Genomic DNA, 16,024 nt, shown 5'->3' on the forward strand with positions numbered 1-16,024 from the left:
ATAAAGAGGTAAGTTTCTTTCTAATGAACCAAGTGTTTATTTCTGTTTCAATCAATTGTTGCTAAGGAACAGAGAGAAAAATTTTCTTGGATTAAAGATATCAGTATGCTGGCGTTACAATTTTGGAAAGCAGAATATTTTAATTCCAGCCATACTTCTAAGTTAAATGAGATTAATGCAAGCCTCACTGAAAAAGTTGTCAATTTATTTCCTCACTAGGAACACCAAATGAAAATTTGATTCAAACTTGTTTCTGGGAAAAGTTAAAATCTCATATACGCTTAAAGCTAGCAGATGTTATGTGGAACAAATTTGTATTACTTAACGAAATGTGTGGATTTGTATTACTTAATCCAAACTGTAAACATTAGCCTTGCACTATACATAAAAGTAAGTTAAATAAAATTTAAAATAATTACTATACCAAAATCTGCTGGATTATAAAATGGCGGGCATTCCAAGTCAGCAGACTTAAAAAATGGTAGAGCATTGCAAGCCTTTCCTCTGTAGATGCAATGGCCTTCTGACAGAATAAAAAGGTCGTCGAAGAGTCCAAAGATCTTGGAACTGGGCTGGTGAATGGTGCAAATGACAGCGCGACCATCCTCTACCAGAGATTTCAGGTGCAGCATCACTTGGACTGAAGAAGCACTGTCGAGGCCACTGTTAAAGAGATAAAATCATATTATCATAAGGTCGCTTGGAAAAGTATAGGATGTAAGCTTTATGAGTAGTAGTATTCAATACATATGTATTGAACCAATTGTTAGGCTTTATAGAAACAGATTGCTGAGAACCGGACAGCTATTTGAGTATATATACATTTCTAGCAAACTTGTACCATTCGACAGAAAAGAAGAATATGTATGTATTTCTGCTTACTCAGACAGAGTTCGTTTAAAGTTATGTACACACTTTAACATATATATATATATATATATATATATATATATATATATATATATATATATATATATATATATATATATATATATATATATATATATATATATAGTGTATTAATGCTAAACTAAATAATACATAATAAGTTTATACACCTATACATACATATCAGCGGCGGTACCTCATGTACACTCATGTCCAAAATTATTGTCGCATGTCTATAAATATGTTGTTGTAGGAATATAATTTGATAACGAATTCGCCCGGTATTTCTTGTAATGTTAGTATGTGTATACTCGGCAAAGACATGTATGTGGCAAATTTCATGTCAAAAGAGCAGTAAATAATAACAATAAAACGAAAATAAAACTTCCTTGTCCATTTAGCAACATTTTGTTTTACTCATTCTAATTTTCGTATTTATAATTATTTTCCTATGAAATTTACCACAAATATACATTTCCGATTATACACATAGTATCAGTATTAAAAGTACCCTACAAAATCATTATCAAATTATATTCTTACAAGAAGACAATTATAGATATGCGACAATCATTTTGGACATGAGTCTACGTAAAAATAAAGCCCACATACTTAATATTTCTTTAATTTATTCTATTACAAGGAATTTTCAAAATTGCTCGTTTGCTTTCCTTCCTTGACATTGGAACTGAATAGTTGTTGCGAGTTTCTTATATTGTCATTAGTAGCAGTTCAATAGTATAGGCCAACGGTTCTCAAACTTGTTGTTACCGCGACCCATATTAAATATTAAAATGTATTCTATGACCCACCTACTTTTATTCAAATACGCATTGTCGTTCTACGTAATTGTGGTTTATTTCAAACCAATTATATTCTGTAATTCATATTTCTAGTTTATTTTTTTCAGAGAAAGGTAAAACAGGTAATGCGCAGTGCTCTACTCCGTGAGAAATTTTGACTTATCCGTTCTCTTTCCTCCTAATCCAGCATCTCTACTGACTGTACAACAGGGCAAGGCTCTGAGTAACCACTTACTCTTCACCTCATTAACAAACGCTTCCAATTTTCATTTTCTGAATGGTATTTACTTTACAATATATGTTTCTGCATCAAAATAAAATTTTCATAATTAAAAGGAAAAACTTCTCGCGACCCACACTTTAAGAAACACTGGTATAGGCCATAAGCGCTTCCTCTAGCATCATTCTTTGGAACTGCTTATGAGTTTGGATGTAATTCTTTGTATTGCTTACCTGTGCTGAAATTTAAAACAGAACGAATATGAAAAAAGCGCCAATCCTTGTGTTACCATTGAACAAAATTTATACTGAAATCAGTGAAAATAATAATAATTATTTATAACTTGTATTGACGTGTGCCTATTTTAACTGCGATATTCCTTGTTTTCTTAGCGTAGTGATACACTTCAATCTTATGCACTTGCATGGGAGGAAGCTATGCAGTAGCTGTGTCTGATTATAGCAATGGATTCGAGAAGCGTGAAACGGAGACAAGCGAGAAACCTGAGAAATGACAATAGAGGCAATGGTGACTGTACAATTTATGGGATTCGCCAATTTAATTTTATTTTTCGAGCATTTGAAAACAAATAAAAAAAGAAAAAGGAAGAAAGAAAAGAAGGCGATTATCCAGAATAGTTGTCCAGTTCGTCCACTAATGTGAAAAACAAGTATTCGACATTTTAGTATTAATTTACATTTCAATAATTCATTTTTATGTGCTTGTTTTTCTACAAATAAACTATACTGCTGGCAGTGGGTATGGGGTTTTTTAAATCCCTCTTGAGTAAAATATTATGGAATAATAAACATTTGCTATACTATTATTTTTGTATCAAAATCACGCTTGTCCTGAAAGAATATTATATTGAGTACTTGAAACCAGCACCCTTGATGAATTATGCATACGCGACTGATTGTTAGCATTGCCTAGTTTTTTTCCCGAATGATAAGAATACGTGGAAGAATGATGAACATAATTATGTGAATAATGAACGCAAAGCTTTTAATAAAGAGCAATCTTTCTCAATGTCATCTGCAAGCAGTAATCTATCTATCTATCTATTAAAATGCTACAATAGCAATTAAAAGCGCCTGAGCTCCAACCTATAACTTTGGCTTACAAATCTTTCACTTACGGTTATGTGTGATTTCACGTTTAACAGGGACAAACGTTTTAAGTATGTGTACTTTAAATAAATTACTTAACTAGATCTTTTTCATAAAGTTTATGATATAAAATTATTGTTCAAAGTCTTTGTATTTTAATGTCTTCTCTAAAATCAATGCACGTGAATTGTGCTTCCATCTTCCGAGTTCTTTTAAACTATATGTTGTGGACGTTTACTTGTTTGTGGTCAATTCTTTCGACAATGAGATCTCAGAAACTACAGGCTCTAGAAAAATGGCGTTTTCACTGATCGATTGCAAATTTTGCGTAGATTGTCCAGTTCTAATTGAATATTTAAAAAAAACTCGGTCATTATTTCTTTATTACATTTTTACTGGTACACTTGAAGTGTTGAAATTAAAAAAAAAAAAAACACGAAAGCATTGTATCCCACGCATTATACATTCCAACACCACACTGTTGTATATAGTGGTTGCATATGTCTCAGGCGTTTATTTCATGGCCAAATAATAATGAATAACCATTTCTCCAGTCTAAGATGAATCTTTATTTTTGGAGTGTTTTGCCCAATGAACACCATATATAACTGCCATTATAATTAATTGTGTATGTAATGTATTTGCTTGTTACATACTGCATGCAAGAAGAAAGAAAACACTGGTCATGCATGAATTAGAAACTCCTACTGGAAGTAGGCTCAAATCTTGCAAACGGTGCGAGATATTGAGAAAACAATAATTGATAAAATCTCCCCTTTATGATACGCCTTGCCGATTTTTTTTCCAAGACTTCTTTCACTTGTGTCTGTAAAGGGGCATGTACAGATGTTGTGAGGAATGAGAAGGATATTTATGCGCTGTATAGAGAGCGCAGGTTCAGCTAGTTATTTTAAAAAAAGAAAAACTTGGAAAATCCAGGGTTGACTATATGATGAACAAAAGAAGGTAAGTGAGATCAGCAACACCAGACACGTACGCAGGAATTTATTTCAGTAAGGCTTTGGGGGAATCCAAATTCAGCATAAGGATATATTAAATTTTTAAAAAAATCATCTCTACATTCACAGAAAAGTTGGAATTTCAGGAGAAGTCAGGATCCCCAGAACCCACCCGTGCATACGTCGATGAGCAACACCATCAGCGCGTTTATAAAGAGATAGATACATTATGAAACGTTTGATTGGGGTTGATTGTTTTCTAGACAAACAAGAACAGGCTTTCAGAGGTATGAAAGCAGGGATAAAATTGATTAGGGATGTGGGGAAGGTTGTCCCCACACTTCCAGAAAATATCTGTGGCGTCCTCCCGCTTTCTAAAAAAAATTACAATGGGCAAAGATAGGTACGGATACCGAACGGCTTGACGTCATGTGTCCCCTTACCTTTTCAGATCTACTTTTATTCCTAAATGAAAGTACATATTAATCAAACTAAAACTACGTACAACTGCTAATTTGCTCAATATAGCTTTGCAATTATTCCTTATGTATTAATGAAACATTGGTATTACATCATAACTTATTTAAACATTACTAAAAACTCTTAATTGTGTTCGTACAATCAATTTATTGTTTCTATACCGTAAATCATGCTTAAAAACTGTATTTGAGACCTAAGACTTGAGTGAACTAACGTAGTCCACGAAATTAGTAAACTTTCTAGTCTCGTATCGAATTTAAGACAATACTGTACTTCTCGTCTTCTTTCCGAGACGAGACGAATTCTTTTTTGGACAACAGTGTAATCAGACATGCCATAAATAAGCTCCATACTCTTTGTAAATATAATGCACTATTTGTTGTTTATTTTTGCTTTTTCAGTAGTAATTTCACATAGGTTAAAAAAAAAACACATGAACAGATGTTGAGAAACATGAAAACATGAAACTGAGAAATTAATGTTTTATCTTAACAGGGCAATTTTACTAATTCTTAATTTTACAAGCTCAAGTGGTAGAGCGTTGGCTTCGCATTCGGGAGGTCGCGGGTTCGATTCCCGCTACCGACCATCCCGATTGGGGTTTTCCAGGGTTTCCCTCAATCCTACCAGGCAAATGCCGGGATGGTACCTACTAAAACAGGCCCTGACCGATACCTTCCCAAATCCTTTCCATTGTTGTTGTTGTTGTTATTGTTAGATATCCAGTGTAAAATGGCCTCAGAGCTGTATCTGGTAATTGTTAAATAAATAAATAATATGGCTTTATCCCTTTGATGACGATGTTGAACCGGGGAGAGAGAGTCTATAAATGCACATAATAACAATAAATTCTCCGTTCTCGGAGAGTGCGTCTAAAGACGCAGTCTTATGAATCTAGGCTCAGCATAGATCTGCCATCTAGTGTGATACTTATTTTAAACTTATTCGCCAAAGCAGTAGTAGATGGAACAAGGTGTGACAAGCTCAAAAAATAATGAACGAAGATACTTAATATGAAGGTGACTAGTACATAAAAGAAAATAGTCTTTCACCTTGTGGGTTCATCAAAGAACATGATCCGAGGATTTGTAATTAGCTCCACAGCAATGGAGAGTCTCTTCTTTTCACCTCCGGACAAACTGCCTACCATCGTCTTGCTGGCGTCTTCTAGTCCCAGTACTATTAGTATACGGCATATCTGAAACAAAAACATTTATGAAAACTGCTTCGTGGCTAAATACCATAATTACTTTTCAGTGTGGGAAAGACATATTCGAAGCCTAGTTGAAGCAGAAGTGGTTTAGATCTGATCTGGACGGACTATATTAGACATAGACCTATAGCTTAACGTGAGATTCGAATCTAAAGCGGGTCTTAAATGGTTTAGAATCCACATTAAACTATATATGTACGTCACATATAGCTCCCGTCTCGATAACGGAAGTTCAATTCCAAATAAAAGAAGATACGAATATATAGTTCATAAGAAACATGGATAAAATACATATTTACATGATATACAGTGTTAGCAGTCATTTCCAACTCCCGAATGTATGACGTAGAAGCTGCCTTTTACAATAAGAAATGAGAGAAAGAGAACAGATTGAGTAAGAAAAGGGGAGGAAACGAAGTAGGTGGAATGTAATAAAACAAGTGTTGCTAGTGCACAATTACTCATGAATCCGCGAATAGTGCATCTACAAAATCATTAATTACGTCTTGTTTGTCTGTCACTAATTGTCTTCTATCAACGCTATGTTTGGTGCTTTCTCCTTGCTCTATGTGAGAGATTTATTGAGAAACTGAACAGCAAACTCTAATGTCACAGAGCATCCAGCTGTAAATTTTTGATACGTACAAGGTTTCCAGAATGAGCTCATCAAGTATACAAAGATAGTGGGTATATAGAACAAATATATGAAACTCGATTCCCTCTTGTACTTATATTTATCTTATATCGATAAGGTCCTCCCAACTGATGTAAACCACTAGGATTTTTTTCTTCTTCGCTTTCTCGTAACATCCAGGACAGTACAGTATTTTGAAAGAAAACATTGGCTGAATAAAAGTAGTTACAATGTTACTATCACTAGAGTGATAATAATCAGATAGTCACAGCTATTGGATAGAGTTCAAAAGCTTTAACGCGATTTCTACGAAAGTGAAACGTGCGTGGATTGAAATTGAAGCACCACATCGTCGGAATGCCAAGATTGTTACCAGGGACTACGTGAAGCACGTGGTTATGGAACATTACCGCACCGCATCGAACAGTGATACATTGAATTAAAGTACAGTGTGTTTGAAAAAGAACTCCCTAGTTTTAATATGTCCTAGAATCTGTACAATGTGACATGCACTATTCTAGTTTGTGGTGTTTCATTCATCCTCTCTCCAAGTTTGGCTCCCCTGCAGTTGGCAGGTCTGCTTGACCTTGAGACGGCACCAGTGCTGTTTTTTTTTTTCTCTGTCTCCTCAGTTTAGTCCAGGCAGGCGTGCAGTGCAGAGCAACTCAGCAACAATATGTACTCCGCAACAGAAAGCGCAGTGTGTTATTTGGCTTGTGAAAACTGAGTCAGTTATAACAGTGCAACGTAATTTTAGGCGTCAGTACGATGGTGAACCACCTACAGCAAAAACTATCCATCATTGGCTAAAGTCTTTCAAGGAAACCGGTAGTGTACAAATGGATCCCACGTTGAAGTCTACCAACATTAAACAAAACTTGAAGGAATTCTCTTTCATGATATGTACTTATTGATGTAAGTTTTCATTCATTTCCCAATTAAATTTATACTTAAAACTAGGGAGTTCTTTTTCAAGCACCCTGTATTTTGGAAACCAGAAATTTCGTTCAGTAATACCGTACAAATCGTCCTTCTTCCTTGTTGAAGAAGAATCGCCAATAGACCATGCATGAGTTAGCAATGGAAGAAGACATACTGTGTTGCACATCCTCCGAACCGGGCTGCATCATCTCCGCACATCCTCCACAACATTCTTGAGCTCTGTAAAATTGTAGCGGAAGTACCCCACCGAATTACCAAAGTGCAGGAATGACATCATTATGCAATTGCACAGCACTGAATGCACTGTTACGAGAAGAAAGGTGACAAGTATGGGCTGAAATTTGATGCTAATCCAATGAGTGGGAGCTTCCTCAATCTTCTCGTCCAATGTTGGGTGGATATTCTTTGTGGTACACTACGTCTATGGAGTAATCATGCTTCATTTTCTATGTCACTGGTAGAGAGTTGATGCAGCCTTCTACTGACTACTTGCAAAATCAGTTTCATTCCATACTCAGAGAAAACGGCAATTCTTGTTGCCAACAATGTAAATAACCTTGTGCTACAATGCTTAGCGAGAGATAGCTAGCACTGGAAAGTTCTCCTGTGTAATTGGCGGTGAAAGGTACTACATCCACCGTATTCCCTGGACATATGCGTCCGTCCGATTACGACCTTTTCGCCGAGATGAGAGAAACATTTTGCGAGAAACATTACGATACAAGGAAATCCATCATCACTACCACATGGTGGTCCTTGCTAAACTGGGTAAGAGTTGGATGATCTATCAGACATTTAAAAAGTCATCAAAGAGAAATTTACGTTGTGAGAGATCACTTACCTGTTTATATTTTTCATCATCTTTAACTCCAGAACCAAGCTTCAGATCTGCAGCAATTTTCATGGTCTCAAGAACAGTGAGGTATGACAGAAACTCAAAATGTTGCGTAATATAGCATGACATCTTTTTGAAATTTCGTAAATTCCTTTCACGTCCATTTACCAAAATAGATCCTCCAGGATCCATAGAGCTAAGTGGAAAAAAAGAGATTAAATAGTAAATCAAATTAAAAATGATAGAATAACATTATTAAAGGAAGATGTGTAGTCACCTAAAAAAAAAATATATTTCAAGTAATATACAGGGACATGCACTATCAACTGAAGATCTTATAAACAAACATTGCCTAAAACTGTTATTTGCTTTTGTTCAAGATTGTATACTATGAGGGAAGATCAACATACAATTTAAAGAAAACAATGGTTATAACTATGACATAGAAAATAAGAATGGAAATAGTGACCAAGAAGAAGTTTTAGAAGCATAGAAGTACTCATAATATTTTGAAGAACTAGGAATCAAGCGCATTGTCAACGGAGACGTAACTTCAGGGTGATTGGACTGGCAAAAAGCCAGAGGTCCACCCTCGATCTAGTACCCTTGTTTACTTATTTCTATTTGTTTGTTTATGTATTATTATTATTTTAGCAGAAAACGGTCTTAATATTAAAGAAAATAAACTCTTGGTATTCATGTCTATAATTGTTATAATGCATGCCATTCTTAAATCTTAACTCATTACCGTAACGAACGCGGAAGATTTCAGTGTAATGTATAGGAATGTTATTATGAACTTGTAATGTTTTTGTGTACAATATCAAACGGTAAAATATACTCAATGGGGTTTTGTCCGACATAGACGACCAAAATAAAGTGGATACCTTCAAATATATAGGTTCAAATATATAACAGACAAAACCCATATTCACAAAGAAATTAAATGTCGATTAAAAGCAGGGAATTCGTGTTATTATTCAGTTCAAAATCTGTTGTCGTCGCGAATTCTGTCAAGGAATTTGGAGCTTAAAATATATAAAACCATAATCATGCATATTGTACTGTATGGTTGGGAAACATGGTCGCTTACTCTAAGGAAATAACGTAAACTGAAAGTATTTGAGAACATGATCCGGAGAGGAATATTTGGACCGAAGAGGAACGGGATTGGAAACTTCATAACGTGGGGAGGAACTACATAGTTTATGCAATTTACCAAAGATTGTTAGGGTCATCAAATCTAGGAAGCTCAAGTGAGCAGGTCATGTAGCCAGGATGAAAGAAACTAGGAACGCTTTCAAAGTATTAATTGGAAGACCAATCGGAAAACGACCATTAGAAAGACCTAAGCGAAGGTGAGAGGACAATATTAAGATGGATCTTGCAGAAATAGGAATACAAAGTAGAAACTGGATCCAGTTAGACTAAGGATAGAAATCAGTGGAAAGCTTTTGTGAACGTGGTATTAACTTCCGGGTTCTATAGGCTATATAGTTAGTTAGTTAGTTTATAGACGACCAAAATGCGTCTCTGAAGAAAGTTAATTCAACAAGATGAGTCTGAAGTTGTGATGCAAAGTTTGTCTTAAAAGTAAGGTTTGAAGACATTGAAAAGAGTGTTTGTAAGGTAATTCTGCTAAGTTCCAAGTCTGGCTTAAGAATGAAGCTTGAAATACTGAAAAAGCTTGTTGAGACTTATAACTTTACTTAATAATTTTCCAATCTAAAGTATTACAGACAATCAAAATTGTCTTCTACGCAATTCAATTGAAAAACGTGGATTTATGAAAAGAAGTACACCTTGTACAAAAGTACCTTGAAGAGTTGAAAAATTATAAAACTAAATTTTAAAGAATAAAAAGAGAAGGCAAACATAATAGTAAATAGCTGCTTCACTCAGCCTGAATTTCTTCATATAGAAAATTGCAACGTCACTACGACGAAATTTCTCAAAGCGAATGAATAAAGGATTCAGAAAGATACTTTCGCATATATTATAATATTTTTTTCCCGGTGCTAGACGTGATAACAAACCAAATGCAATGCCATTTCAATAGTTTAACTGAAGTGATGCCACATATTAACGTGCAGCAACCTAAATACTGCAAAATGTAAGTGACACTGCCCCTCCACATAAAGCTGATGAATTCACAAAAACATGCAGCAAAGATTTTTCTTCAGCATTTTTGCAAGAAATTTTAATTATGGAGTCGACACTTAGCAATGAGATCTCTAAAGTGACAACAATAAGTGAACTAGCTTCTCTTCTTATAGTGAAAAATCACTTCGTTTCATCAAGTTTTCCAGAAATCTCACAGCTTTGATGTCGATTCTGACCATTTCTGTCACAACTGGGAGTGCGGAGCTTTCATTTTCCACTTAATAATAATAATAATAATAATAATAATAATAATAATAATAATAATAATAATAATAATAATAATAATAATAATAATGTTTGTTTCTGCACCATGAACAGCCTAACGGCAAAAATACAGAACTTTATTAGACAAGATAAACACATATTACATACAATATAAGCTTCATACTAAAACAATAAAACATAATGATAAAATAAAGTAAAATAAAATCGGATTAATAATTCTTTGTCAAATTAACACCAAATATATTATTTTAGTCTCAAAATAGTCGTCATAAATACTAAAAATAAAATTTGGCAAGCTTTAAAATTCATGCTTTTATACTGATAAAAATAAACTAAATTAAAAGAATTGGTCAATCTTCTTAAAATTACAATTTCGGATTCAAAGGAACTAATGTTGATCTATTTCTTGTATTATACATTGGTATCCTTATACCTATATTATGGAAGCAATATTCACTATGATAGCTATTGTCTAGTAGTTTCTTAATAGAATCTCTTTCAATAAGTTTTCTGCTGTCGCTCAATGCCTGCAATCCCCAAAATTGACACCAGTATTCATAACTATGTGATTGTTATTAATAATAATAATAATAATAATAATAATAATAATAATAATAATAATAATAATAATAATAATAATGTTTAATAATGTTTATTTCTGTGCCATGAACAGCCTAACGGCAAAAATACAAAGATTTTTCTTCAGCATATAATAATAATAATAATAATAATAATAATAAACTAATTGAGTAGCACCATGAGTAAAAAAAGACTAAAACAATTAGCACTTCTTGCATTGAACATTGCTTAGCAAGCTGGACTTAGAAAAAATAGCATACAACTTTGTTAAAGTCAAAGCAAGAGAGTGGGAATTTTAAAGTATAAAAATGCTGTAGAATACTACATTTATAAACAACACAAACTTGTGAACAAATTGTATTTATTTTGTATATAAATCATATTTAGAATTGCGCTTATTTCTATGTGGGCTATAAAAGTAATTCAATTATTATAAAATTTGTACGAATGCCAATTGTTAGTTGTGGAAATCAGAAGAGAGGGCCACCAAAGTTTGCCAAGGGCCTGTAAGCCTTTAGTTACGCCCTGGTTGTCTACAGGTTAAAAAGAAAAATAAAGCAAGCAATATATGCTAAAGGATTTACAATGTTCGAGAATAAGTAAGCAACATATATGACGAGAGGAATGATAAGGGAACGAGATCCCCTAAGCTCTCGAATTTTACCAGTACTCAAAACCAAGGGTAATTTCCTGGAGCATGATAAAAAAAATCCATTTTCTCCAAAAAATTCTATCACGTTACAACAATGGATTGATTAATTACATCATTTTTTTTCTTTAAGTGGTTTTGTTTCTAGTTGAGTATGCTGCGAGAAACCAGATAAAGACAAGATCCCATGTGAAAAATTGTTTTCAATGATATGAAGCTTCGAATGCGGTGTCTGTTTCTTTCTAGCTAAATCAAATAATTAAAAAGCCCATGAAGTTCGTTATCCTGAAACACGGTCAATTTAGTGCAGAAGCAAACGATTGTGAATGAAACCAATTTGCTGCGTGGCAGTTAATTCGGTGCATTTGTCCAATAAAATCATTTTGCCGAAAAAAAAAATAGTCTCATGTACTTTCACGGACATCAAGTATTCATCCTCTAACCGTTCGGAGACCTTGAGATTGTATTTAGAAGATTGAAGAACATCAATGAAGTTTGCTTTAAACTTATAGAAGGTTGCATTCCGAAGATTGTTATGATATATTAACATCCGTAATTGAACGCATGTCTTACATGTAAAACATGAAGTAACGACGTGTTTTGAGACAATATCTGATAAGTGGTTTCCTTAAATTCCCGAAATAGTTTATTGCAATAATTTTTAGATGCGTCAAAAGTGGGATAACTGTATATTGTGTTGTATATACATACGAGAACGTGAATGCTGTTATTGACCTTCTCATACACAAGGTTCATCACACTCCAATTTCTATAATTTTCGGAGCAACCATTTTCATCATCTTTGGACCACTTCAAATGGATTGACCCATATGCTACATATTGTTATATTATTTAATGTAAGGGCAAAAGTGCCAAGTACAGTTTGTGATTGAGAAATAGAATAACTGTATCCTTTTTTTTTAATTCTGCGTGAGACTATATAGTATTGGAAAAGCGAGGATGAGAAAAGAATATACCGTGTACAAATTAACTAAACAAATCTCTTATATAATGTGTAAGGTAAACGAAGGCAGCAGCTCATAAAAATCATTGTGATTTACAAAAAAAATATATATATACAAAGACATCATGAATTATTCAAACATTGATTGAATAAAGATAACCTTGAATGTCATGATTCCAGTTGGTAGCCTTCAGAAACAGCACATGTGATTGACATTTAAAAAAAATCTATGCATCATCCACAACATGAGCATAAGTACGATGGGTTGAGAAAAATTTGGGGAAAGGTTCAAGACGGGCCTTGAACCGAAGGCGCACTACACTACGCGGCTCTCAAACTACGTAGAAGCCTGTTTTTACGTTTTGGGATGGGTTATTGTCGAGAGAAAAACAACACGTTGCGGCATCCAAAAGTGGGGATGAAAAACACTGGTTGGCCGTAAGAATAATGTAAATCACAGGAAACTAACCAGCAATAATTTCACAATGTTATTGCTCAAACCAGCAATAACATATCTACAGTGTTCTATCTCCTTCACTCCTTTCTCTCCTGAGGTCCCGACGAAATCTCAGCCTTCATTTGATGTTATCATAGATACAAATGATCGAATATCGTGATTTATAAATAATTGCAAATGGAATGGAAATTGTTAATTAGAACAGCCTGTAAAATAACTCAATTCAAATTGAGAACAAATAAGAGCACCTAAATCTAGCCAGTACTTGTGTGCGACGGGTGGATCGCTAGTGAATAGACCGAAAAGCATTAAGATTTTACGAATGGCTGTTATTAAAGTCTATACAATAATTGTTCCCAATAACACGAATTCATAACTTAGAGGATTTTCGTAGAGAAAAAGGATAGAAATGGTATATCCAAATAACAATTAGAATGCTTTATCTACTCACGTGTTTGTCTGCAAATTCTAAGGCGTGTTGAATTCGTAGTAACACTATTCACTAACACGAATACTTTAATTTTAAAAAATCCATCCATTGAATTTAACTGTTCAAAGTTTGAGTTTCTACTGTAACTCTTAAAATGCGATCATAAAATTTCTAGAAACCGATGCCATACTTGATGTGATCCTATCTAGTCTTTTTATCCTCCTGGGCTTCAAGTAGTGTTTTTCTGCAAATCGTAGTTACTTTGCTAAATTGTGTAACAGAGCTCGAAGAGTCTGAGCCGAACATCAAATGCTGGGTATCTGATATATCGGAATTCGCGTCATTAAATCACATCTTGAATTTGAACGAATTTGTTGGTGCTCGGATTTGAAGAAACAAAGTCTGTAACTTTGGTGTCATAATCGAAATAAAGAATTCTGTTTTCTGTTACCAACGTAACTACTAGTGATGTAATCTTTTCCGCATGTCTTCAATCAGTTTTGTTCAAACATCCGATCTTTACGGTGTGAAGACGCTAGGGTGATGTTTGATTATTTCCTGTCTATAGAATGCATGAATTGACCATTAGTTTTGAAGAGTTAACGTAATTTTCTCTTATTTTGAATTTGCGTATAAAAAACTAAGTATCGTTTTATAATGTGAAACTAAGACTTCCAAACTATGCGAATTCAATACTCAAACTTGAAGTAGTGCATCTATATGCCCCGATTACAATAGAGTAATAAGATCTAACATAGGACCTGTTCCTTGAACACTCCTAATACCTCTCAAGGTAGGATGGGATGGGGTGACATGTAAAATAATAAAAAATGGACCGACATTATTGTTGAGTATACAGTTTTAGGATTCGTTAAACTGATTAGCGACATACCCGACGCAATCGAAGTCCAACACGTTAATCAGTAGGTCCCGTCTCATATAGCTTCGCTGCTGAAAGGGACGTTAAATTCAAACTCAACTCAACTCAGGCCTTATAGGCATGAGTGATGAAAAGAAGGAAAAAAAATAAAATGTACAAAGTGACCAAGACTAATGTTGAATTTATAGTTTTCAAGTCTAAGCTGATCCCTGAGGATTCTGATTACATTTAAACCCAAATTTGTTGAAGAAAGGGCATGTCAATTTAGCTGAGAATTAGCAAGAGCAACGCCACAAGCGTTATTCTTTATTATTTATTCTTTAATTATTATCATATTCTCTTATTTATAATTAATTTTCAGTCATTTCTTTACTATCCAATTTCATAAACCTTATATATCTTGTGGAAAGTCAGATGGCCTAGAAATCATTATAAACGCCAAAGACAAAAACGTTGCTTTTCATTACATGCTTAGCTCATTCCTTTACTCTGAAATATTTTGCATAAACTTTATTCTTCTCAGGAGCGGATCGAAGGGGGCGATCCTCCCAGAAGGGGAAACTTACTTATTGTGTATAGCCTATATATATATAACCCATCCCAGAGTTTAGAGCTCTTAAAAGTAGTTCTAAGTAGCAGTATTACAACCCACCGCTCCTCCAGAAGTCCATCTTGGATCTGCCCCTGACTCTTCTCGTGCGAAAAGCGGGCATTTCTGCTAGTATATAAATAAATATTGAATTACGACATGTGTTGGTTTTGTTCTCGAAATCAGGCTAATTTTTACAAGTAATAAACTGTACATGGATCCAAAGTAACCCTATGCTGGTGTTCTACGGGACGTAAATGATCTTGTAGCTCTGAGGGTTGAACTTGTTCCAATACTTACTCATGTCCAGCCAATATATTCAAAAGCGTAGTTTTTCCAGCACCAGAAGGTCCCATAATGGCGGTCAGCCTTCCACCAATGAATTGTCCCTTTAGTCCATGGAGTATTTTCTTAGTTTCTGAAAAGAAAAAAACAAAATACATAGTTTTTAAAGAATGCCTAATTTAGTAAAGAGCTTAGGAGATAATACTGTTTAGTTCATATTGTGAAACAAAATTCTGGAGACTTGAAGAAAACTCGTTTTTTTTTTCTTTACCCTTTCGCCATACTAACATAAGAGCTTGTCTACGTTATTGTTCATACGTAAATTTATTAAAACTTCTGTAGGGTACATAAAGAAAGCTAAAGGATGTGTCCATCATTCGCGACAGTTCGAGGTGATTCCCAATCTTCAAGAACGTTAGGCTTCACAGTTTCCTGACTTCGACAGCATAAGATCAGCACTAATGCGATTAAGGCAATTCAATATTCGAAAATGAAATGGAATGAACTATTTCAGTTTAACGTCCCACGATTATGCCCTTTAGGCTAAGGAAGACGAATGATTAAGGTAGGTGAAGGGTGATGGGAAAATTGGTGCAATCAGAATGTGGAAGGAAACGGGAGTACCCGAGAAAAGCCACGGACACGATGCTATCCATTGCAAACTTACTTGGGAAACAAACCGCGGGTGTCAGGCGTCAGAGTTAAGCGCTCTACAACTAA

The 16,024-nt window shown here is 34.4% G+C and overlaps 1 protein-coding gene across 1 annotated transcript in view; it reads right to left on the reverse strand.

Annotated features, from left to right (window-relative positions):
• Positions 1-15,425, reverse strand: part of LOC145689296 (ATP-binding cassette sub-family G member 4-like) — an 86,647-nt gene extending 71,222 nt beyond the window's left edge. The window contains exons 1-4 of the mRNA XM_081763436.1: positions 15,320-15,425; positions 8,090-8,279; positions 5,512-5,657; positions 425-663 (exon numbers count right to left, since the gene is read on the reverse strand). Of these exons, the coding sequence (XP_081619562.1) occupies positions 425-663; positions 5,512-5,657; positions 8,090-8,279; positions 15,320-15,375 (631 nt within the window). The 5' untranslated portion in view covers positions 15,376-15,425. The remainder of the gene's footprint in view (positions 1-424; positions 664-5,511; positions 5,658-8,089; positions 8,280-15,319) is intronic.
• Between the last annotated feature and the right edge of the window lie 599 nt (positions 15,426-16,024).

Source organism: Thermobia domestica, chromosome 7, assembly GCF_964235325.1.
Source record: "Thermobia domestica chromosome 7, izTheDome1.hap1.1, whole genome shotgun sequence".
In the NCBI taxonomy this organism is placed as follows: domain Eukaryota; kingdom Metazoa; phylum Arthropoda; class Insecta; order Zygentoma; family Lepismatidae; genus Thermobia; species Thermobia domestica.